Genomic DNA, 25,740 nt, shown 5'->3' with positions numbered 1-25,740 from the left:
TTCGTTAACTTCACAGCAGCAGTACAATGCAATACATGATAAATATAGAGAAAAAGATCTGATTTACAGTAAGTGTGAAAAAATAGTTAAAATAAGCAGTGCAAAAAAATGGTAGTGAGGAGGTGTTCATGGATTCAATGGCCATCTAGGAATCGGATGGCAGAGTGGAAGAAGCTGTTCCTGAATCGCTGAGTGTGTGGCTTCAGGCTTTTGTATCTCTTACCCAACCATAGCAATGAGAAGAAGGCATGACCTGGGTGATGGGGAGGTCCTTAATGATGGATGCGCCTTTTTGAGGCATCGCTCCTTGAGGATGTCCTGGATACTACGAAAATGCTAGTGCCCATGATGGAGCTGACTGAGTTCACATGTTTCTGCAACTTGCTTGCCCCCTAGTTGTCTGACAGCTAGGACACAACATCCATGGCTGACCCTGACTGATGGAGGTCTCACTCATTAACACATCTCTAGAAGCTGGTCAAAGTTTTAAATGTTGGCAGTGTCACAGAAGTTGCTGTTCCATGTTGAACTCAACTCAGACCTGCCTTGGGGACTTCAGCTGCAGATTTTTCCTCGGAGTTCACTGCTGAAGCCTTCCCCATTAGTTGGTATAGCCACAGGGCAACAAAGGTTTCAGATACGAGATTTCCTTCTAGATAGCTGCAAACCACAGCTGGGATGCAACATCCAAGGTCGCCCCTGACCAATAAGAGGGCCTCATTTACTATAGCACAGTACAGCCCTTCAGCCCATGTTATTGTGCCAACCTTACAACCTACTCTAAGACCATTCAAACCCTTCCCTCTTAGCCTTCCATTTTTTTTCTTAAAATGATGTCCCTTCCAGCATTTTGTGTATATTGCTCAAGATTTCCAGCATTTGCAGGATCTCTTACATTTATGGTTATCCTGGTGAATCCATTTTGGAATGCCTCCAGTGCTGTTATATCCTTCTCTCGGACACGTCCTCACCAACACCTTGTACAATCTGAACAAAACATCTCTTTTTCTAAACCACAGAACCCTTTGCAATAAAGGCCAGTATGTCATTGTTACAAGAATCGCCCCTTGTAATAATGATTAGGAAGGCACAGAGAGAATCTGTACTTACCGACATGTACCTTTAGTGCCTCATGGAAGAACTCGTGAACTTACAGAACCAAATACCAGTGTGCACACCTAATAAGTTTTCATGACCTGCCATGAATAGTCAAACAATAAAAATAGTAATACCGGTTAAAATAAGTCTTTGCTGCCGGCCACATGTTCTTCATAGTTCCATTGCAAATCTCCACATCTGTGAGGCACCTGACATCCTCGATGGTGAATCTCCTAGAGTCATCGGTGCCAGCACACTTGAAGCATCGGCTTTTAAACGCATTGCTTATCAATTCAAATATTGCATTTCAGTGTCTTTGGCTACAGGTCAAGAGTCTGACCCTTAACACATTTTTATTGGCTCTGCTCCAATCCAGCATCAGTTTATTGCCCTCTTCCCAGCAAGTGACAATCGGTAATCAATCTCTTTGTTCTCAATCAGCAACCGGTTTGAATAACATGAGGCAAATACAGATGCCAGCAGTCACATACCTGGATGTTATATCCAACCAAAGAACACCTCACAAATAACTTCTTATTTGGAAATGAGCTCTAGTTCAGCTGATTACCTGAGGCATCATTGTGTTGACGTTAAAACGTGAGTCCAGCCAAACAAAATGGAGAACACAGAGTCTCTTCATAAAATGGCAGCCTCCATCTCCATCCTCATGGCAAGAACAAAGGCAATTAGTCTGTCTACTTCCACTGTCATTCCAATTCACTGATATGTAGACAAGTTCTTTCTGGCCAAGATCATTTACCTTCTTGTCTACTTCTGGCCCTTACCAGCTAACTCTTTCTGTCTGATTCAGAATCAGTTTTATTACACTGGACAACAATTTTTTTTTGGGTGTAGCCTCCTCAGATTTTTTTTTGGTTTATGATAGACTGCTTGAAGCTGAACACATATAAATTCAGACTATTGGTATCACATAGGAATTTGGAGAAATGAAATTAACTTTTATTGAATACAATGCATTTAATTGCAAAACAGTGCTGATGCTTTGCAAGTTTGTCTAAGCTAAAAATGTTTTGTTTATGATTTCCATTTGTACTCAGTGTCTGAGGCTTCACACTTAAGTGTCCAACAATAATCAGCCAGTATTAATGGATTCCAGTTGCCCTGATACCGTTTCTCCATGCCCTGGTGAAATCTTTCACCATGCTCGTCACTGACAGCACCAAGTTGCAGGGAAGGAGAATGCAGAAAATGAATCTTTAGTGACGTGCATTTCTTGGTTTTGTATGTTGTCAACCATTTGCACGTAGTTTGGTGCTCTGTAGTTGCCAAGAAAATTTTCAACAACATCCTTGAATGCCTTTCATATAATTTTCTCCGGTCCCACTGGAAGTTCTTCAAATTACCTGTCATTGATGACCTGTTTGATTTGTTGACCAACAAAAATGTTTTCTTTAATCCTGGCATGAGTTATTCTGGGGAAACATCTGCCTTAAATATAGATAGATAGATAGATAGATAGATAGATACTTTATTCATCCCCAAGGGGAAATTCAATGTTCCTCCAGTATGATATCACATAAACACAAGACAGACCAAGACTAACTGACCAAAAAACCACATAATTATAACATACAGTTACAACAGTGCAAAGCAATACCATAATTTGATAAGAGCAGACCATGGGCACGGTAAAAAAAAAAGTCTCAAAGTCCCAGATAGCCCATCATCTCACGCAGATGGCAGAAGGAAGAAACCTCCAACGTGGCAAAACTTCCCGATGCAGCCTCTGGAAGCACCCGAGCACAGCCAACTGTGAGTCCGTCCGAAAACTTCCGACAACTTCGTGCCTCCGACCAGCCCTCCGACACCGACACCGAGCACCGAGCACCATCTCTGAAATCCTTCATGGAAATTTATAGCTTTTCTAAAACCTGACCTGCCACGCAGCATCTGCACTGCTTAAGCATGCCTAGACAAGATAGAAAATGTTTCAGCTTACATTGTGGGCAACATTTTAATTGACTTGAATTATGAATTGAAATAACAAATGTGGCCAATTTTTTTAAAATGGTGTGTGATAGGGAAATTTCATGGTGATTTTCAAGATACACCCAAAAGCAAAGTTTTTGTTGTCTAGTGTTATCACTGATGTATGTTTTGCAGCAGTCTATTATAATACATTAAATATACCATAAATTAAAATAATAAATAAATAAAAATGTAAATAGTGCAAAAGAGTGTTCATGAGTTCATTACTTACAGCCCATTACGCCCCTGGTGTTTAGGGCAACAATGAAGGTCCTTCATCTCTGTCTGTCCATACCGTTGCACAACGATGTAGAAGGATTGTTCATTGATGTTTCCATAACAATTTTTTTTATGACTCATCAGGGCTATTAGCCCTGAGCTGAACCTGGAGGACCAGTGGACCACTCTTAGTCTGGCCTCTACCCTTTGACCTGTTTGGCATGGGTGACCCTACCAAGAGCCAAAACACAAAGCCCTGACTCCAACCAATGTAGCTCTCCAGGTCATTGAGGCATGCAAGCCTCCACACCCTACGACAACATTGTGGTTCTCTTGGAGAATAATTTTGTATACCTCTATAAAAACTCTTCTCAATCTTCTACATTGCATGGAATAAAGTCTGACCCTATACATTCCTTCCTTATAACTTTAGTCCTCCGGGCTTGGCAACATTTTTGTAAATTTTTTCTGTGCTCTTTCAACCTTATTGACGTCTTTCCTGTAGGTAGGTAGGTGACCAAAATTGCCCACAATACTCCAAATTAGGCCTCACTGATATCTTGTACAACTTCAACATAACATCCCATCTCCTGTACTGGAGGCATGGGTTCACGGTCTATTCAGAAATCTGTTGGCAGAGGGGAAGAAACTGTTCATAGAATGTGTTTTCCAGGCTCCTATACCTCCTCCTTGATGGTAGTAATGAGAAGGGGGCAGTTCTGGATAGTGATGGTCCTTAATGATGTTTGCCCCCTTTTTGGTGCCTCACTTCTTGAAGAAGTCCTCGATGGTGCCCATGGTGGAGCTGGCTGAGTTTACAAACCCTGCGCACAAGAACACCTCGATCTCTCTGTACAGTTTGCAGTCTCTATCCACTTAGATAATTTGTCTTTGCTTCCTCTTACCAGAATGCATGTCATCAGTTCCCCACATTTAGCTGCACTTGCCAAGTTTTCGCCCACTCACTCAGTCTATCTATATCCTCTGCAGATTCGTAATATCCTCATTAGAGCTTCTGTCTACATCTGTGCCAGAGTGAGCACAACAGTTGTCCAAGTGACACAGTGCATTTAATTAAAAGATGAACTAGGGCAGCAAAAGGCGGGGGGGGGGGGGGGGCAGAATCAATGCTTGGGCAGTGAGATGCAGAACGCAGGATTTGCTTGTAAACTTGAAACTAAAGAGAAAGCTGGAAATACAGCATCTGTTAGTCTGCTGTATAGCACAGAAATGGGCACTTCGGCCCATGTAGTCTGTGTTGAACTGTTATTCTGCCTAGTCCAGGGACTCCCAACCAGGAGTACGTGGTTCAATGGTTCATTTAATATCAGAGAAAGTATTCAGTATACAACCTGAAATTCTTAACTCTTCGCAGACATCCGTGAAACATAAAAGAAACAAAGATTGAATGACAGAAAAAAACATAACCCCAATGCCCACTACCCCTCTCTCTCACACAAGCATCAGCAAGCAGCATCAACCCTTCCCCCTCCCCACACACCCCACTCAGTCTAGCATAAAGCATCAGCATTCCCACCACCCACCCTGCAAGCTGCAGCAAAGCCCACCAGAGAGAGACCATGGTCTACAGTACTTAAAAAAAATTAACTTCATTCCAACATTTTTGACATGCCTCTGCCTCACACAAAAGGGAAGGACAGATATTGCTCCTTCCACATTGAGAGGGGAGGCAAACAGTCGCTGTTTCAATGTTACAGTCACATCTGAAGTGTTGCTTTAATTTCGAGTTCCCTTATCCGCAAATCCACAGTAAAGTCATTCACTCCTGTGTGTGTGAGAGAGAGATCACCAAGTGCAGAGCCTTCTGACTGCTGCTCTAACTGTCTTCAATGTTCCAAACTCCTGCAATGCTTCAGTTTGCGATGGAACCACCTCCCCAATGGTAATTAGAAGAGGGCGTGTCCTGCATGTTGAGGGTCCTTAATGATGTACATAGTCTTTTTGAGGAGTTACCTCCTGAAGATGACACTTGCTTAGTGATATTGGGAACCCCTGGCCAAGTCGCAACAATCCACACCGGAACCATAGGCCTCTGTTCCCTTCCTATTCATGTGCATATCCAAAATTCTCTTGAATGTTGAAATGAGCCTGCATCCACCACTTCCGCTGGCTGCTTGTTGCACACTCAGTGAGGTTCCCGTTAAATATTTCATCCTCAACCTACAACCTCTAGTTCTAGTCTCATCCAAGCTCAATGGAAAAAGCCTGTTTTCCCTATCTATCGACCATTCATTATGGGTAATGGGGTGGAGATGCAGCTCTACCAAAGGAGGTGTAAAGTGCTTCTTCCTTCCCCTAGCCTGCACTTGGGCCAGGTGTAGCACCTGCTTAGCCACACCTTCCCCCGCCCAGCTGGAATCAGAGTCACGTGAAGCCATAGTCATACAAGCAGCTGGTGCATATCATAAAGTCCCTGGTTATGTGACCATTGACTCCAAGCAGGTACTAGCAGGAAAGACAGCAGAACAGCAATGGCTGAAATTTCTACGAAAAATGAGGGAGGTGCAAGACAGATATATTCTAAGTAAGAAGAAATTTTTGAATGGAAGAAGGACACTACCGTGGCTGACAAGTGAAGTCAGAGCCAAAGTAAAAGCAAAAGAGAGGGCATACAAGGAAGCCAAAGCTAGTGGGAAGATAGAGTATTGTGAAGCTTTTAAAATCTTGCAGAAGGAAACCATTAGGAAGGAAAAGATGAATTATGAAAGGAAGCTGGCGACTAATATCAAAGAAGATACTAAAAGCTTAAGTATATAAAGAGTTAAGGGTAGGTATAGGACCAATAGAAACTGACGCTGGAGATATTGTAATGAGAGACGAAGAGATGACAAAGGAACTAAATGTGTATTTTGCATCATTCTTCAGTGGAAGACATCTGTAGTATAGCGGATATTCAAGATTTTCAGGGAAGTGGGGTGTGTGCAGTGAAAATTACGACTGAGAAGGTGCTCAGGGAACTTGAGGTGGATAAATCTGATGGAATGCATAGCTGGAGAGATTGCGGAGGCATTAACAATGATCTTTCAAGAATTGATAGATTCTGGCATTGTACCAGATGACTGGAAAATTGCAAATGTTACTTCACTATTTAAAAAGGGTGGGAGGTAGCAGAAAGGAAACTATAGACCCGTTAGCCTGACATCAGTAGTTGGGAAGTTGTTGGAATTGATTATTAGGGATGAGATTACGGAGTACCTGGAGGCACATGACAAGATGGGCCAAAGCCAGCATGATTTCCTGAACGGAAAATCCTGCCTGACAAACTTACTGCAATTTTTTGAGGAAATTACAAGCAGGGTAGACAAAGGAGATGTGGTGGATATGCTGTACTTGGATTTTCAGAAGGCCTTTGACAAGGTGCTGCACATGAGGCTGCTTAGCAAGATAAACCTATTGATAATTGCTGGGGACACTGGTCTTGTAAAGACACTGCAGAAGAAGGCAATGGCAAACCACTATTGTAGAAAAATTTGCCAAGAACAATCATGATCACCTATGTCACTATCTATATTCTATTATACTTCATTCTCCTACACTGCCAAGAAATTAAATCCTAACCTATTCAACCTATCCCTATAACTCAAGTCCCAGCAACATCCTTGTAGGTTTCCTCAGAACTCTTTAAGAACTCAGAGCAAATTTATTATCAAAGTACATTCTGATGTACTTAGGTTCGCTCCTGAGAACTGCAGAACTGTTTCCGGTGACCAATCCCCACCCCTCCCCACTAAACCTTTAGTTGTTGCTTATCAGCCTTACTTGCTGTCTTGCCATTCATTACAATACGGCAACGGTATGGATACCATGTTGTGATCTTTTGTATTATCCAACTTGTGGACAGAATTGACTTGGGGACATCTGTAAAGAAGGAACCCTTCATTACTCTGGATGGCCTGTATGTGAAAGTGAGGGCAGGGTGGAAAAACCTTTCAACAAAAGAAATTCTGCAGATGCTGGAAATCAAAAGCAACACACACAAAACGGTGGAGGAACTCAGCAGGCCTGGCAGCATCTATGGAAAAGAGTAAACAGTTGATGTTTTACGCTGAGACCCTTCAGCAGGACTGAGAGGGAAGGGGGAGATGCCTGAATAAAAAAGGTGGGGGGGGGGGGAGGCTAGCTGAAACCAGTTCAGTGGAAAAGTCGAGGGCTGGGGAAGAAAGAATCAGATAGGAGAGGAGAATGGACAATATGTGAAAGGGAAGGAGGAGGGGACCCAGAGGGAAGTAATAGACAGGTGAGAAGAAGTGAAAAGTCAGAGTGGGGAATAGAGGAAGGGGATCATTGGAGTTTGTTCACTGGAAGGAGAAATCAATATTTATACCATCAGGTTGGAGGCTACCCAGAGAGAATATAAGGTATGGCTCCTCCACCCTTAGGTTAGCCTCATCTTGGCATAAGAGGGGGCCATGGATGGACATGTTGGAACGGGAGTGAGAATGGCTATTAAAATGTTTGGCCACACAAAGAAGTCACGCTTGTAGCGAATGGAGTGGAGGTGCTAGACAAAGCGCTCCCCAATTTACAACAGGTCTCGCCAATGTGGAGGGGCAACATTGGGAGCACTGGACACAATAGACCCCAGCGGATTCACAGGGGAAGTGTTGCCTCACCTGGGGGGGGGGGGGGGTCTGAATGGAGGTGAGGGAGGATGTGAAAGGCTAGGTGTAGCACTTTGGACACTTTCAGGGATAAATGGCAGGAGGGAGATTAGTGGGGAGGGATGAAGGTAAAGATATGTTTAGTGGTAGAGTCCCTTTGGAAATGGCACACGTTGTGGAGGATAATTATCAGAAAGCAGTTATTCAGCCCATGGAGTCCTGCTGGCTGCTCTGTTAGTCATCCCATTACCTTCTATTTTCCTATGACTCTGCAAGTAACACTAAATTACAGTGACCAGTTAACATACCAGCTCATCTTTGAGATATAAAATGAAGCCAAAACACTTGAAGAAAGCCATACAGTCAAAGAAAGAATTGCAAACTCTGTACTGTTGGTACCAGAGATTGGTCGAACATCTACAGTTGTTTTTTGTTTACAGGCTAGTTACCTTGTATTACCAGTACATTTCTAGTCACTGCCCAGAAAGTAGTAACAGTAGCAGCCAAGGGTTTAGGGTGGTGAAATGTAGACGAGAAAGTTATTGGAGTTAATGATGAAAATAATCTGGCTTTTTTTCTCCTTGTTTCCTGCTAAAGGGGTATGGGTTAATAAGGTTTTATAAGTTGTGGGCCTGTTGATACCAGAAGCATGGTGTCACTTTCCCCAGCACATTTTCAGAGTGTGTTGGATGTTGATGCATTTCACTCTATATTTTGATGTGACAAATAAAGCTAATCTTTATAACAACCTTATAATTAGTCTCCCTCTATAATGTGTGTATAATTGGTGAGCTACTTAGTGCGCTTTTGAAGGCAGAGAAGTTAGGTGGTTTGCATGTGTTCATAAATAAAATTTCCCTTGTCTACTGTATCCGGTGCTCCCAATGTGGCCTCCTCTACACTGATGAGAACCTCTAAGGTGTGTCTGTGTGCACGCACACATCCTTTGCTACTAGCGTACAAAAGGTTGTCACCCTCTACCTTGTTGGCACATTAAGTATATTAAACAATCACATTTCCTTCTCTGGTTTCTGATGTGGACGGTGTTGACAACGTGGAGGTTGCGATGATTTGTCTGCAGATTTTAGAACTGGTTTATTAACCCTGTTTTTATTGAAGAAATTACCGATGTCCTATGTCGAATTCCAAAGAAGCAGAGGGCATGAAGCGCAAAAGAACTGTGAGATCATTTAAAGCAGAATGTCTTAGTGAAACAGTAGAAACTGTTACACTGTAAGCTCGTGAGGTCAGGAATGTGCAGCTAGCAGAAATATTTATGTATGATACAGGAACTGGTGTTACCTGCGTGTATTGTCACGATGCAAAAGTTGCTGGCGAATTTGAGAAGTGGAGTGATATTTGGAAACTTGACTTATTAACGCCTCGTTTAGCAAGGAAATCATATAGATGGTGTGCAAAAGCTCTGGCGAGAATGCCTTTCATTGCCTGTTACCTGTGTTTTGTGAGAGTGCAGGTGAACGAGAGCGAAAATGATCAAACCCAGAGGACAGCAAAATTCTTATTGAGAGTGTATTGCTGTTAAAATAAATACCTCTGTACATTCAGTTGAACGCGTGGAAAAGTGTGTGAGAAATAAGACTCATTGGTGTGTATTATTTCTTTTAAACAAGGAACGACAATCTGGACTTGGTAGTTTATTATCCTTAGAATGGCTTCAGATTTACTTCCACTTAAACTTTCAGTGTGCACATGTTGTCACAGGGCAAAAAGTTGCACAGCACGGAGATTTGTACACACACTGGTCATTACAAATTAGAGGGAACATTGGTGAGACCCCGTCATAAATTAGGGGACCACTTCGTCGAGCACTTTCAGTCCATCCACCAAAAACAAACCTCTGGTGGCCAAACATTTTAATTCCAATTCCCATTCGACATGTCAGTACATGACCTCCTCTTGTGCCAAGGTGAGGCCATCCTCAGGGTAGAGGAGCAATAGTTTATATTCTATGTGGGTAGCCTCCAACCTGATGGCATGAATAAAGATTTCTCCTGGTTAAAACACAATTTCCCTCCCCCTCCCCTCTTCTATTCTCCATTCTGGCCTCTTGCCTCTTCTCACCTGCCCATCAGCTTCCCTCCTCTCCAGAGATCCAACCTCCTCTCCTGTCAGCTTCTTTCTTCAGCCCTTTACCTTTCCTCACCCCACTCACTTCTTTTATTCTGGCATCTTTCCCCGTACTTTCCTGTCCTGATGAAGGGTCTCAGTCCAAAACACTGACTGTTTATTTCGTTACACAGATGCTGCCAGACTTGCTGAGCTCCTCCAGCACTTAGTGTGTGTTGATTAAAATCTCTCTCAGAGCTCACCTCAGCAAACACTCTGCCTATGCTTATCTGCTGTCTACAAACTTGATCTAGTCATCAATTCTTTTGGCCACATTGAGTCCCTTTCACACATCAGTTTCTGTCTGGTATTGGATCTTGCTTAAGCAACAACTCTAAACTCTTTTCTCTTGTTCTCGAATCACTTCATGGTTTGCTCTTGATGCCTCTTTACCTTGTACAGTTATAGACAGTAAGACACATGAGCAGAATTACGGTGATTGGTCCATTGTGCCAACTCAACGAAGGTTTGTCACAGAAGATGTTTGGTTATTTGGCCATGGTGTGCTGTCTTTTGTCTCCAAGGGAGAATCATCTAGACTAATCTCACTTTCTGGCTCTATCTGAAACCTAGATAATAATGTCAGTTGCACCTGTAAGGATGACACTATCTTTGACCTCGGTTAATTGGTCATTGTAAATAATCCCATGATTAGGCTAGGGTTAAATTAGTGAGTTGTTGGGAGGCACAGCTCGAAGGGCCAGAAGGGCCTTTTCTGTGCTGTATCTCCATAAATAAATAAACATATGATACATATAGTGTGTGCTTGTGTATGCTTTTCTGTTTTCGTCTGTGTGCGCAAGTATCTTGTCTAAGGACAGGGCATGCATATGTGCACGCACACACACAGAAGCACTCAGATGAAAATACACATGCAAGCTCGCTCACTCCAAAATGTAATTGGTCTACCACCAGTAGTTTTGCCTTAAGGTGTCTAATCACAAAATTCTGGAACAACCTCCTCATATCCCTCTGACTCATTTGAGGCTCCTTAGCCCAGTTCCAAGTTCTGCAGTGCAAACTTCTTTTTTTAAATATAATTCTGAAGTTTGCTAGTTTGAAAAATGTAAGTATTTTGTATATCAGAATCAGGTTTATTATCACTGGCATGTGTCATGAAATTTATTAACTTAGCAGCAGCAGTACAATGCAATGTACTGTAAGTATTACTAGCTATAAAATGTAAATATTTGTTTCAGACTGTGGTGTTTTATTTATTGGGTGGCAAGGTGGAGACTCGTCTCTACTAAAGGAGGTGAAAGGCGCTCCTTCCCTATGCTAGCCTGGGCAAAGTGTAGCAGCTGCTTAGACCCCTCCACCTCCCCCAGATCAGGGTCACGTGTAGCCATGGGAGCAGGTGGTGGATGGTTACCACTGACACCAGGCAGAGTATTGATAATGGTTGTGTGGGGGGGGGGGGGGGGGGGGTCACCCATTTTGTAAAGACACTGTCCAAAAGAAGGCAATGGCAAACCACTTTTGAAGAAAAATTTGCCAAGAACAATCATGGTCAGAAGATCATGATGGCCCACATCATACAACACTGCGTATAATGATAATGATTGTATTTATGGACGGCTGGTAAACAGTTGGGGTGTATGCTTCACTCTGTATTTTGAGGCTGATGTGTTAATTGGCTAAATTGCACCTGAAGTGTAGGTGAGAAGTAGAGTATGAGAAAGATTAATGAGAGTTGGGAGACAATAATATGGTTGGGATAGACTCAATGGGCTAAAGGGCCTGTTTCTCTCTCTGAGAGATCTATACTCTTTTCTCTTTCCTTCCCCATCCAGCGCAATCTAGAAGAAAATGCTGAGCTAATTGATGGAATAACAAGTTTTGAAGATTCTGTGCGTAAATGTGAGTACAAGTCATGATTAATAAGTTCCTTAGATTTTATTTTGATAAATGGGAAGAGGGAAGGGGACTGTGCAAGGGAGCCAAATTGGCCGATATTGTAATAGGTCCCAGATACCACTAGAATTTAAAACCTCTGTACTTCGATCTCTTTCTTTTGATGGTGGGGCCGAGTTTGTTGCTGATTCCTGAGTCGGAGATTTTGGGTTGGGAGGGAGGGGAGCAACACGGCGGACTTTAACATTGCTATCAGTGAGTTGTTTTCTGTTTTTTAAATCTCCCCTCTCACTGTGTGACACCTCTCTGTCCCTTTATTATGGGGGGGGGGGGAGGGAGAGAGCCTGTGGCATGCCGAATTTGTAGGGGTGAACGATTAGTTTTTTTGTCATAGTCTCTTTTTAGGGGGTGGGTGGTGGGTGCTGTTGTGTTTGATGCTTTGCAGCTGCTTGTGCATGGGAGGGGGAGTGGGGGGCTTTGGGGTTCTAATGTCTTTACTATCACTCATTCTTTGGAATACCCTTCTGTTTTTCTTGGATGCCTGCGAAGAGCAAGAATTTAGGTTACATAATGTATACATTCTCTGATATTAAATGGAACCATTTGAAACCAGTAAACTGCCTGTGTTATCGAGGATATTGTGAAACAACATATCTATGCAAGTGTAACAACAGCAGCAGACATTTGCATGGCTCCTTTAAGATCCCAATGCCCTTCACAGGAGCTTAACTCTTTATTGAAGAATTGTGATCCACAATCATCACTGGACTTGTTTACTTAGGAAGTCACCATTTTTAATTGATGTCTGCTTTTTCAATACTAAAACTTGACTTAGAAAGCATTTGGTCAAATGGTGCAAACTGAATCATCAGCAGCTCAACATCAGTAAGACAAAGGAGATGGTGATGGGCTTCGGGAGTAATTGAACCCCAGTCGTGATTGTTAGTGTTGTAAAGTGATATGGTAACTACTACACTACAATGCCAGTGAAGAACTCCTGAACTGTAGGCACTGGTGTGATGTAGGGAACGCGGCATAGAAAGCTGTTGCAAATTCCAATATAATTATCACCAGATCTATTTTAGAGATGAACAAAGATTACTCTGAACTCTGATGCCTCGAGCTGTAATAGTGTAACGACAGCCACAAATGTTGCATGGTGTCCTTTCTGAAGTTTTCAACTCCTAATTTGTGAACTTGTTGCACAAATTAGTACAAAGAGGTATGATTTAGTGGAGATGAGCTTGCAGGGTGGGGAGGATTGGGAATTAAATATCCAAGGATATCAGGTAATATGGAAGGATAGGCAAGAAGGTAAGGGAGGTGCAGTAGCGCTCTTAATAGAGGATGAGATCAGGGCGATAATGAGGGCCGATATAGCATCTAAGGAGCAGATTTTTGAATCCATCTGGGTAGAGATCAGGAATAGTAAAGGGGGAAAAACACTGATGGGAGTTGTCTATCGGCCATTGAATAATAACATTACAGTGGCACAAGCAATAAACAGAAATATCTGAGGCATGTAAGAATGGAACAGCCGTTATCATGGGGGACTTTAACTTGCACATAGATTGGGTGAATCAAGTTGGTCAAGGTAGTCTTGAGGAGGACTTTATAGAATAAATCTGTAATGGCTTTCTTGTACAGCATGTTACTGAACCTACAAGGGAACGTGCTATCTTAGATCCAGTACTTTGCAATGAGACAGGTAAAATTAATGATCTTGTAGTTAGGAATCCTCTTGGAAAGAGTGGTCATAGTATGATTAAAGTTTTCGTACAAATGGAGGGTGCATACAAAGTCACCAAAAGTAGTAGGAAACTGAAAGATTGGGAAAACAACTAAGTAATAAAGAAAGGTAAGCTAGATTATGGAAAATAAACTAGCTCAAAATATAAAAACGGATAGTAAAAGTTTCTATAATTATATAAAGCAGAAAAGGGTGGCTAAAGTGAATGTAGGTTCCTTGGAGGACAAGAAGGGGGAATTGATATTGGATAATGAGGAAATGACTGAGGCTTCGAATGACTATTTTGTGTCTTCACGGTACATCTAACATGCCAAAGAGAGAGGTTATAGATGCAATGGGAGGTGAGGACCTCGATACAATAGCTATCACTAAAGAGGTAGTGCTGAACAAACTTGTGAGCGTGAAGATAGATTAAGTCCACTGGTCCTAATGGAATACATCCCAGGGTACTGAAAGAAATGGCAGAAGTTATAGTGAAGGCTTTAGTGATGATTTGCCAAAATTCCCTGCACTCTGGGCAGGTACCGGCAGATTGGAAGATGGTGAATGTCATGTCATTGTTCAAAACAGGATGTAGGCAAAAGGCAGGTAACTATGGGCCAGTTAGTTTAACACCTGTAGTTACGAAAATGCTTGAAGCTACCATAAAGAGGGAAATAGCGAGGCATTTGGAAAGAAATGGATCCGTCAGACAGATGCAGCATGGATTCAGCAAAGGCAGATTCTGTTCGAGGATATAACGAGCGCAGTGGATAGAGGGGAACAGATGGATGTTATTTATTTGGATTTCCAGAAGGCGTTCGATAAGGTGCCACATAGAAGACTTATTGATAAGGATGCATAGAGTTAGGGATGATGCATTAGCATGGATAGAGGATTGGTTAACTAATAGAAAGCAGAGAGTTGAGTTACATGGGTGTTACTCTAATTGGCAATCTGTGGTGAGTGATGTGCTGCAGGGGTTGGTGCTGGGCCTGCAACTGTTCACGATATACATCAACGATCTGGAAGAGGGGACAGAGTGCAGTGTATCTTAAGTTTGCAGATGATACTAAGTTGATTGGAAAAGCAAATTGTGCAGAAGATACAGAGTCTGCAGAGGGACATGGATAGGTTAAGTGAATGGGCAGGGGTGTGGCAGATGGAGTACAATGTTAGTAAATGCAAGGTCATCCACTGTGGAAGGAAAAATGAAAGAGATTATTTAAATAGTAAAAAAAAAATGCAGAGGGACTTGGGAATGCTTGTGTATGGATCACAAAAGATTGGTTTGCAGGTGCAACAGGCTATCAAGACGACAAGTGGAATGTTGGCCTTCATTGCTTTTGGGATTGAATTTAAGAGCAGGGAGGTTATGTTGCAACTGTACAGGGTACTGGTGAGGCCACACCTGGTGTACTGCACACAGTTCTGATGTCCTTACTTGAGGAAGGATATACTGGCTTTGGAGGTGGTGCAGAGGAGGTTCTCCAGGTTGATTCAGAGATGAGAGGGTTAGACTATGAGGAGAAATTGAGTTGCCTGGGACTGTACTCACTGGAATTCAGAAGAATGAGAGCAGATCTTATAGAAACATATAAAATTATGAAAGGGATAGATAAGATAGAGGCAGGAAAGTTGTTTCCCTTGGTAGGTGAGACTAGAACAAGGGTACATAGTCTCAAGATTTAGGACAGAGATAAGGAGGAACTGCTTTTCCCAGAGTGGTGAGTCTGGAATTCTCTGCCCAAACAGTGGAAGCTACCTCAGTAAATATAAATAAGACAAGGTTGGACAGATTTTTGCGTAATAGCAGAATTAATGATTTTGGGGAAAAGGCAATTAGGTGGAGATGCGTCCATGACCAAATCAGCGATGATCTTATTGAATAGCGTAGCAGGCTAGACGGGCCAGATGGCCTACTCCTGCTCCTATCTCTTATGTTCTAATTCAATATGAGCTACATATATTGCTTTATCCCACTTCCATTAATACACAAATGTAAAGATAGTTTTATAAATAAGTAATTTATGTTTGGAGGTTGTTGAATAAAAATTCACTCTGTTGCTGACTATACTGTACAGGATTTAGGGTGTCTAACACTTAAAAACAAATTCTAGAATTCTGATTAGCTCAGAAAAGTGAATAATTTAAAGGAGACATATACAGTCTACAAATACTGCTGGGCTAAATATAACAGAATACATCTAAAGTTCCTAAGCACTGGATAGTTTGTCTGTTTATTGAGATACAACGCATAATAATAGGCCCTTCTGGCCTTCCGAGCCAAGCTGTCCGACAACCCCCAATTTAACCCTAGCCTAATCACAGGACAATTTACAACGATCTATTCAATAACCTGCCAACCAGTACATCTTTGGAAACCAGAGCACCCAGAGGAAAGCCATGTGGTCACAGGAAGAAGGTACAAAATCCTTACAGACAGCAGTGGGGAAGTGTCTAAAACATAGTGTTAACAGCCCAGAATTTTAAGTTTGTACCCTATTTAATTCCTTCGGTCTGAGAGTTATTGTACAGAGTTACTTGAGTTTAGAAGATGGGGGGGGAGGGGATCTTATGAAACCTATTGAATATTTAAAAAGTGAACGTGGAGAAGGTGCTTCCAATTGTGGGGGAGCCTAGGATCTCAATACAAGGACTGCCCTTTAGAGCAGAGATGTGTAGGAATTTCTTTAGCCAGAGGACAGTGAATCTTTAGAATTCATTCCCACATATGCCTATAGAGGCCAGGTCATTGGGTATTTTTAAAGAGGAGGTTGATAAGTTGTTCATTAGTCAGGGCATCAAAGGTTATGAGAAGAAGAAAGAAGAATGGCATTTGAGAGGGATAATAAATCAGCCAGAATTGAATGGTACAGCAGACTCTATGGGCTAAATGGCCTAATTCTACTCCTGTGTCTTGTGATCCCAAGAGAGGAAAATATGGCTCTGTACTCTGCCCATTCTCAGCATCTGCTTTGTTAAAAGGGAGCCAATACCTTGTCTAATTTGATGGATTGGTGATTCCAATGCTCTGTATACTTGGTTCAATGTCCTCTGGTTCAGGTTTAACAGCAATCTGCATTACACAAATAATCATTTTGCTACCAGTTTCTTGGCAATGCTCGTCAGTTTAGTGTAACACACACAAAATGCTGGAGGAACTCTGTAGGTCAGGCAGCATCTATGAAGAAGGAATAATCAGGTGGGCACTTTGGGCCCAGACTTTCCATTAGTTCTGTGTACGTGAATTTTTTTGTTATAAGTCCTCTGTCGGTCGAGGTCGACCTTGGATGTTGTGTCCTAGCTCTTTAGAGATGCAAGCCTGGGCAGTACAATATGGAGAGCAAGCTGTTGCCCATGTAGCAAGCACCCCCCCCCCTTCACGTGTCTGATGAGCCCAAAGGAATGACAAGAGACCAATACAGTTTGGCACCAGCAGCAACATAGGAACTGCCAGTCAGCACTGAACTCAACGTAGGGGTGCCATAGGGACTCCAGCTCCAGATGTTCCCCTTGGTGTTTACTCCTGAAGCCTTCCCCATGAGTGGGTATAGCTGTAAGGCAGCGGAGGTTTGAGATCAGAGCTTTCCTTCTCCTTGGTGAGCCGACAAGCCGTGAATTGACTGGTTTTAAGGCACCAGTAACCTTTGCCCCTTCCCCTGTCAGTAGAAACTATTCCAGTGGGCTTAGTCACTAAGCCACATGCGAAGGCCAGGAGCTGGACTTGGTTGTCAGAGGCTACTTGAGACGCATGCCATTGGGAACATTTAACAGATAGTGAGAGCTTATCCCTGGGCTCTAACAACCTTAAGGAACCTGCTGCTTGAGGGCAGCACCTCAGCATAGTGGTTAGCACAACGCTTCACAGTACAGGCGACCCAGGTTCAATTCTCACCGCTGCCTGCAAGGTGTTTGAATGTTCTCCATATGACCGCGTGGGTTTCCTCCAGTTCTCCGGTTTCCTCGCACAGTCCAAATATGTACTGGTTGGTAGGTTAATTGGTCATTGTAAATTGTACTGTGATTAGGCCAAGATTACATCAGGGCATTGTTAGGCGGTGTGGCTCAAAGGGACTATACTGTTCTGAATAAATAAAAATAAAGACAGGATAACACTGCTTTTGCCCAAGTGCTCTCCAGTGCACCTTGAAAGGATCTGGATCATGGAGGGTAATTACATAATTTTTCTTAAAATTAAAGTGTGGCAAAGGAAGCAGATACCATCTGTTGTGATAAATGATTTTGTATTAATTTGATGCATGAATAAAACATGGCCAAAATAACTGATGTTCCCCTGTACTTCCTCTAAGACAAGGGTTCCCAAACTAGGGTCCACAGGCCTACCAATGAATGGCAGGTGTCCATGGCATAATAAAGGTTGGGAAGCCCTGTACTAATCTGCCTGGGATGGAACTGTTGAAACTGTCCTGTCAGGGATATGCTCTAACGTATGGGAATTCTTTTCGCAGTTATCTGTCATGTGGTTGGAATCACATATCAAACAATAGATAAGTGGCTGCTGGCTGAAATGTTAGGAGACCTGACAGGTAAGAATCAGTGCAGACTTGGGGGGGTTGAGTGGGGGGAATTGTGTCGTAAACTGCCGTAACCCCTGCCGGTACAGTACTTTGCATCTGTCTCTAGGATCCCCAAGACTTTTGCACAGTACCATATTCAGGAACAGCTTCTTCCCCTCTGCCATCAAATTTCTAAATGGACATTGAACCCATAAACACAAATTCTCTATTTCTATTTTTGGACTTTTTTTTCCTATATTTATCTTGTATTGCATTATACAGCAGCCATGAAGTCAACAAAGTTCACAACATATATCGGTGATATTAAACTTGATTCTGATTTTGCACGTTACAGTACTTGTCAACATGGAGCAGGGTGAGTTTGTATACCTGGTGGTTTACAAAGGATGTTGGGAATGGTGAGAGTGGAATGCCGTGAGAGGACTGTGGGACAGATGGCAGAGAAGGAGTGCAAGGGGCGGGGGTGCAGACACCCCCAGTACTGAGATACTAGGCAAGGTCATTTGTTTCCAAACAATTGGTTTATTGATCATTACAGAATGTCTCTCAGGTGCTTCCCACTCCTTCCCCTCCGTAGTACTACACAAGTCTTAGCACCCTACCTATATATGCGCCTAAGACTTTTGCACTGTACTATAAGTTCTTTAGCACTAAATTTAAATATAAAGCAATATATTACAAATGTATCAGAAATGTCTCAATTTTTACCCCTCCCCTCAAAGTTTCAGTCTAACATTGATGTCCTGACTTAATTTATTCTTTCTAAGGAGCCTAGGATTGTGAACTGCCCATTCCTGTTCTACTCCTTGTGGTCTTTCAGTGCTCCTGAATTTGTTCTAAGTAGACCTGTCTCTATTCAGAGGCTGTGTCCTCTGGTCTTAGAATCCCCCACCATAGGATATATCCTTTCTGTGTCCATTCTGTCGTGGCCTTTCAATACTCAATAGGTTTCAGTGAGATCCTCCTCATTCTTCTGAATTCCAGTGAATACAGGCTCAGAGCCATCAAGCACTCTATGTATGATAAGCCTTCTAATCCTGGAATCATTTTCTTTGAACCCTCTCCAATGTCAGCACATCCTTTCTCAGATAAGGAACCCAAAACTGCTCACAATACTCTGAAGTCTCAACATTATGTACTTGTTTTTATATTCTAGTCAAGACTATTCCAAAATAAATCTAGCCTTTCCCTCCTGTATAATAATTTGGCCTGTTATAATAATGTTGAGCTAGATAATAATTTGCTCCTGGATTTCCATTTAAGAACCCAGGTTACTGAGTTCCTGTTGACCTGCTGAGAGATCCTGTTGCTACAGCTTACATTGTTCACACCAGAATCGGCCAGTAGAGTGTGCTCCGCCATTCCATCTTGGCTGGTTTATGGACCCTCTCCTGACTTCTCTCTGTAACCTTTGATGCCCTGACTAATTATCCTCTGCTCTAAATTTACCCAAAGACCCAGCTGTCTGTTTCAATGAATTCCCCAGATTTAACCCCACTCCTCCCCCCCCCCCCCCCCAATCACCAATGGCTAAAGAAATCCCTCCTTATCTCTGTTCTAAATGGACATCTTTCTATTCTGAAGCTATGCCCTCTGGTCCTACACTCCACTCTATCTCAGAATCAGTCAGGTCTAATATCACTGGTTTACGTTGTGAAATTTGTTGTTATGTGGCAACAGTACAAAGCAATACATAATAAAAGCTAGAGTAAGTATTTGTAAATTTATTAAGGAAGTTGAATAGGTAGTGCAATGAGGGAGGGGAAAAAATCTAGTGAGGTAGTGTTCATGGGTTCAGTGTCCATTCAGAAATCAGATGGTAGAGGGGAAGAAGCTGTTCCTGAATCACTAAATGTGTGTCTTCAGGCTTCTGTACCTCCTCCCTGATGGCAGCAATGGGAAGAGGGCATGTCCTGGGTGTTGGGAGTCCTTCATAATGGAAGTGCCCTTTTTGAGGCATCGCTCCTTGAAGATGTCCTCGATGCTGGGGAGGCCAGAGCCCGTAATGCAGATGACAGTTTACAACTTCCTGCTGCTTATTTCAATCCCCCACCCCACCATACTAGACGGTGATGCAGCCAGTTATCTGCTCTCCATGGTACATCGGTGGGAATTTGCGAGTGCCTTTGGTGACATTCCAAATCTGCTCAGACTCCAAATGAAATATAGCCACTGTTGTGCCGCCCTTGTAGCTGCATCGAAATGTTGGGCTAGATCCTCAGATGTTGATGCCCACGAACTTGAGATTGCTCACTCTTTCTACCTCTGATCCCTCTAACAGGATTGGTATGTGTTCCCTCGTCTTGTCCTTTCGGAAGTCCACAATCAATTGTTTGGTCTTTCAATATTCTAGGCCTTTCAACATTCAATAGGTTTCAAATAGATTTCTCCACCCCCCACTCCCCTTCTAAACACAAGTACAGGCCACAAGCCCAGAGCCATTAAATGCCTCCTTATACATTAACTTTTTCATTCCTGGGATCATTCTCCAGAACTTCCTCTAGATCAATGCCAGCACATCTTTTTAGATAAGGAACCCAAACTGCTCAATATGCCATAGATTTCAGTAAGGTTCTTCCCCACCCCCCCATTCTAATGTAAATAAACACTCATCTTGTGGGAGTCAAATATGATATTACTCTTTTCAATCCTTCTTCCCCACTCAGTATACTGCTCACATCTGTATCAGGGGTTCCCAGCTTGGGGCCCACAGACCCCTCGGTTAATGGTAAAGGTCCATGGCATAAAAAAGACCAGGCATCCCTGCTCTAGGCTGACTTTGTGTGATGCCTCTTTCTGTGATGTTAAGCAGACTACGACTTTCCTATTGAAAAAAAAATTGAGCTCACAGAATAACAAACTGTAAGCCTGATTTGGACTCTGTTTATGCTCTCCAGTTTCTAGTGAACAGGTAGATTTTCACCCCAGTATGTGAATTCTCTGTCATCACTGGTGTGGGGTATTCCTGGACAAATACTCTTAAGACTTAAACTAATGATTCAGGCAGTGGAGTTTTAAAATCAGATTAATATCATTGTCATGTGCCGTGTCATGTGACTGTGGGCGATCGTGGTCTTTCCATGACCATGATTGTTCTTGGCAAATTTTTCTACAGAAGTGGTTTGCCATTGCCGCCTTCTGTGCAGTGTCTTTACAAGATGAGTGACCCCAGCCATTATCAATACTCTTCTGAGATTGTCTGCCTGGTGTCAGTGGTCATATAACCAGGACCAGCTGTTCAAACGACCATCCACCAGCTGCTCTTGTCGCTGCATGTGGTCCTGATCGGGGGTACTGAGCAGGTGCCCAAGGGTGACCTGAAGTCCTGGGTGCAGACTTGGGAATACAGTCTCACTCAGATGTAGGAGCATTCTTCATTGCTGTTTTGTTTTTGTTTTACCAGTCAGGGTTGTTGGCCCTAAGCTGAACCCCCAAACCTGGAGGGCCAGTGGACCATTTTTAATCTGGCCTCTAACCCTTGACCTGTTTGGCATGGGTGACCCTACCAAGAGTCAAAGCAAAGCCCTGACTCCAGCCAGCATGGCTCTGCAAGGCTCCAAACACAACAAAGTTGTGGTCCTCTTGGAGTTTACACCTGTTGTAGTAGAGACATATTTCCACCCTGCCACCCAACAGAATAATATCAATTTAATAAAAGTTATCATGAGGTTAATGAATTAGCATTAAAGCTTGTAATTATTGTATATTTTGATGGTAAGGAATATGCTTTCCTTTCTCCTACCTGTGGCTTTGCATGCACACCACACAGCTGTAACTCTCAGCCGGCGCCTTGCTCTTGATTCCATTTGACTTTCTCAGAGTAAGGAGAGAGGAGTTGTTCCCTACCTTTCCACTAAACCACATCCATAGGATGATTTTTTAGGGTCTGTTTAATATAGGACAGTCCTTTGATCTTAGTCCTTCAGGTGAACATCTTCCCTTATATCCAGATGAAGATGTTGGTTTAGATAGAGTATTAAAGCATAGTACAGTCCCTTCAACCCACAATGTTAATCAACCTGCAATATATAAAACTACTCCAGGATTAATCTAACCCTTCCCTCCCACATAGCCCTTCATTTTTTTAAAAATCATCCATGTGTCTGTCTTGGAGTCTCTTAAATGTCCTTAATGTTTTATCTGCCTCTACCACCACCTCTGGCAGCACATTCCATACACCCACCAACCACTCTTTAAAAACCTACTGCTAATATCCCCCCCCCCACTTTTCTCCAAGCACCTTAAAATTATGCCTCTTTGTGTTAGCCATTTCCCCCCCCCAGGAAAAAGGCTCTGGCTCGTCCTATTCTTATCATCATGTATACCTCTATCAAGTCACTTAAGCACTTGAACTTTCAGAGTACGGACTCCCTGATCGATGTAGCAGTTTGGAGCGAGGGTAGTTTTCCTTTTGCCAAGCTCTTCAGGCAGAGCTTATCCACAACCCAACCTGAACTCAACGCAGATAATGCCATTAACTCCTGGACTTCGTAATGCTGATCCGCCATCGTGCAGTTATATACCACAAGGTCTTCTGGTGCCTTTTTAATAACCGATACCAAGATCTCACTTAACACATTAAGCAGTCGATGTTTTGGGCCGAGACCCTTCATCAGGACTCCTCTCCATGGATGCTGGCTGACCTACTGACTTCTCCAGCACTTTGTGTTACTATGGATTTGCAGAATCTCATGTTCAGGATGTCAAGAGCTGTTTGTACTTGGGTCTCCACTAGTTGGTAGACGTTTAAGAGACCATTAAAGCCCTTTGCTGGGGACCTTGAGCCCCTCTCCTTTGGGTCACGGCTGTGTCAATGGGGAATGAATCTACATCATTAGTACAGCATTGCTGTACATTTCAGGAGAGGGTCAGAGATGCAGAGGGTCACCACTTCAAGTTCCTGAGTGATACTATTTCAGAGAACCTGTCCTGGACCCAGTACAACATTGCAATTGCAAAGAAAGCACGGCAGTGCCTCTACCTCCTTAGAAGTCTGGAGATTCAGCATGACATCTAAAACTTCGACAAACCTCTATAGATGTGTCATGGACAGCATATTGACTGGCTGCATCACAGCCTGATATAGAAACTGTCTTTGAATGGAAAATCCTTCAAAAGGTAGTGGATTTGGCCCAACACATCACGGGTAAAATCCTCCGAACTATCGAGCATATCTACATAAAGTGCTGTTGTCGTAGGAAAGTAGCATCCATCATCAGAGACCACCACCCAGGTTAGGCTCTCATCAGCAAGCTGGTACAAGAGTCTCAGGACTCACATTACCAGGTTCAAGAACAGTTACAGCCTTTTAACGATCAGGCTCTTAAACAAAAGGGAATATCTTCACGCACTTGCCCCATCATTGAAATGTTCCCACAACCAGTGGTCTCACTTTAAGGACTCTATCTCATGTTCTGATTATTTATTTATATTTGCAGTTTGTTGTCTTCTGCACTTTGGTTGCTCTTTCATTGATCCTTTTCTAGATTGCTGAGTACGCCCACAAGGAAATTAGTCTCATGGTTAAATATAGTGACATATGTACTTTGATTATAAAATTGGCTTTGAACTTTTAGTGTGGATTGGAAAGAGCTCCAGATTTCATCATGAATAATCAGTGATCCATTTACAAGCTTCATAACCTCTCCGAATATCTTCTTCAGATTCCCAGTTGCAAGCTTGGATGAGCAAGTATGGGTGGACAGAGTCAGAACCTGATAAAATCTTCATTTGCAACCAAGAAGAAAGTATCAAACCTAAGAATATTGTGGAGAAGATAGATTTTGACAGTGAGTAAAATGTGGCCCACATGAAAGTGGCCCATAGTCTTTTAAAGGTGCATGTATTTTTTTTCAAGTTCTAATTTCTAAACATGATGATGTTGATGTGTGCAATTCTTTGCTTTCCAGGTGTGGCAAGTATCATGGCTTCATCACAGTGAAACCCTGAAGTGTCTCAGTTTCGTTTTCAGACCAAATAATGCTTTCTATAATACATTATTGACAATAAAGTTGAAATCACTTACATTGTCTGGTTGGAATGAATTGTCAGCTGAAGGTGTCCAGTGGTATGGAATATTCCGTCGTGTCTCCTGAATGACTTGCTGTGTTTATTGATTTGTTCTTCAAACACTATTTCTAGCCTCTTGCATCTCTCTCCCACTCCCCTGCCCCTCACACAAAAAAGATAATAACCACAAAGAGAAAATCTGCAGATGCTGGAAATCCAAGTACAAACAAGAGAAAAATCACCCATTTTAATTTCACTTCCCATTCAGACATGTCCATCCTTAGCCTCCTGTACTGTTGTGATGAGGCCACACTCAGGTCAGAGTATTGTATTCCGCCAGGTTAGCCTCCAACCTGATGGCATGAACATCGATTTCTTGAGCTTCCAGTAATGCCCCCCCATTCCCCTCTCACTTTGCCTGCCCATCACCTCCCTCCGGTGTTCCTCCCACTTTTACTTTCTTCCATTGCCTCTCTCCTCTCCTATCAGATTCCCCCTTCTCCAGCCCTGTATCTCATTCATCTTTTTCTCCTGCTGAAGGGTCTCAGGCCAGATCATCAATTTTGCTCTTTCTCGTAGATGCTGCCTGGCCTGTTAAATTCCTTGCCAATTTTAACCATCTCCTCTAACCTTCAAACACATTACTTGGTTGGGGGGGGGGGGGGGCGGTGGAAGGAAGGTTATGGTGGTCACTAGTAGCTCAATGCTTAACTGGGCAACTCTGCCATGGGGGGGTCTTGAGTCTGGCTGCTAAAAGAGGAGGGTTGTGCATGGGGCTAGCAACCCCATCCCGTAAAAACCCAGAGCTACAGAAACAACAACAGAAGCTCCAAAGTCACTTCCTCTCCTCGCGATAACATCTTTGAAAATGGGCTACACCTGAGGACTGTCCAGATCTGCATGTACTTGGGTCTCCACTAGTTGGTAGACATTTAAGAGACCATTAAAGACAGGCCTGGTGCAGAGGAATCGGGTGAGCTGCTGCGGGCAGCATATACCCCAGTTGGGGTGATGGGCTTAACTAACTGAGCTCACAGCATTCATTCACGGGATGAGGAGGAACAGGGCTTGTTCTGCTGTTGTGTGTGTTCTGCTCAACATGGTGGGCATGCTATGTCGGTACCAGAATGTGTAGAGACACTTGTAGCCTGCCCCCAGCATATTCTTACATTGTGTTGGTTGTTAACAAACAGTGCATTTCACTGTATAAATCTCAGTGCTGGAACTCTTCACAACAGCACCGGGAGCAGTTGTATTCAATTGAGGAAGCTGCCTGATGTCTGCATGCTCAAGGTGAATTGCCAGCTTCGTCAATGACAACCACATTATGGGAATTAATTTTATGACTTCCAGTAGATATTAATTACAGGTTCAGTAAAAATTGTTTTAACAGCAGAAGAAACCAACTATTGTCTAGTCTCAATTATATCAGAACAAGTAGTGTTTGCTTGGGGGGGGGGGGGGGGAGGGGGAGGAATCATAGCAAATAGTTTGCTCACCAACTACAACTGTCCAATCAATGTTAATTGCCTGCAGATTAACAGCAAAAGGG

The 25,740-nt window shown here is 42.9% G+C and overlaps 1 protein-coding gene across 1 annotated transcript in view; it reads left to right on the top strand.

Annotated features, from left to right (window-relative positions):
- The window catches only part of eif3k (eukaryotic translation initiation factor 3, subunit K), a 36,191-nt gene extending 11,988 nt beyond the window's left edge, over nucleotides 1–24,203 (top strand). Inside the window, exons 5-8 of the mRNA XM_073063799.1 lie at nucleotides 11,849–11,915; nucleotides 18,111–18,188; nucleotides 23,843–23,968; nucleotides 24,089–24,203. Of these exons, the coding sequence (XP_072919900.1) occupies nucleotides 11,849–11,915; nucleotides 18,111–18,188; nucleotides 23,843–23,968; nucleotides 24,089–24,120 (303 nt within the window). The 3' untranslated portion in view covers nucleotides 24,121–24,203. The remainder of the gene's footprint in view (nucleotides 1–11,848; nucleotides 11,916–18,110; nucleotides 18,189–23,842; nucleotides 23,969–24,088) is intronic.
- The last annotated feature ends 1,537 nt before the right edge of the window (nucleotides 24,204–25,740 follow it).

The sequence above is a fragment of the Hemitrygon akajei genome, chromosome 12 (genome assembly GCF_048418815.1).
Source record: "Hemitrygon akajei chromosome 12, sHemAka1.3, whole genome shotgun sequence".
Classification (NCBI taxonomy): domain Eukaryota; kingdom Metazoa; phylum Chordata; class Chondrichthyes; order Myliobatiformes; family Dasyatidae; genus Hemitrygon; species Hemitrygon akajei.
Note: the sequence above shows the minus strand (reverse complement) of the source record. Positions and strands in the feature narration are given on the sequence as shown.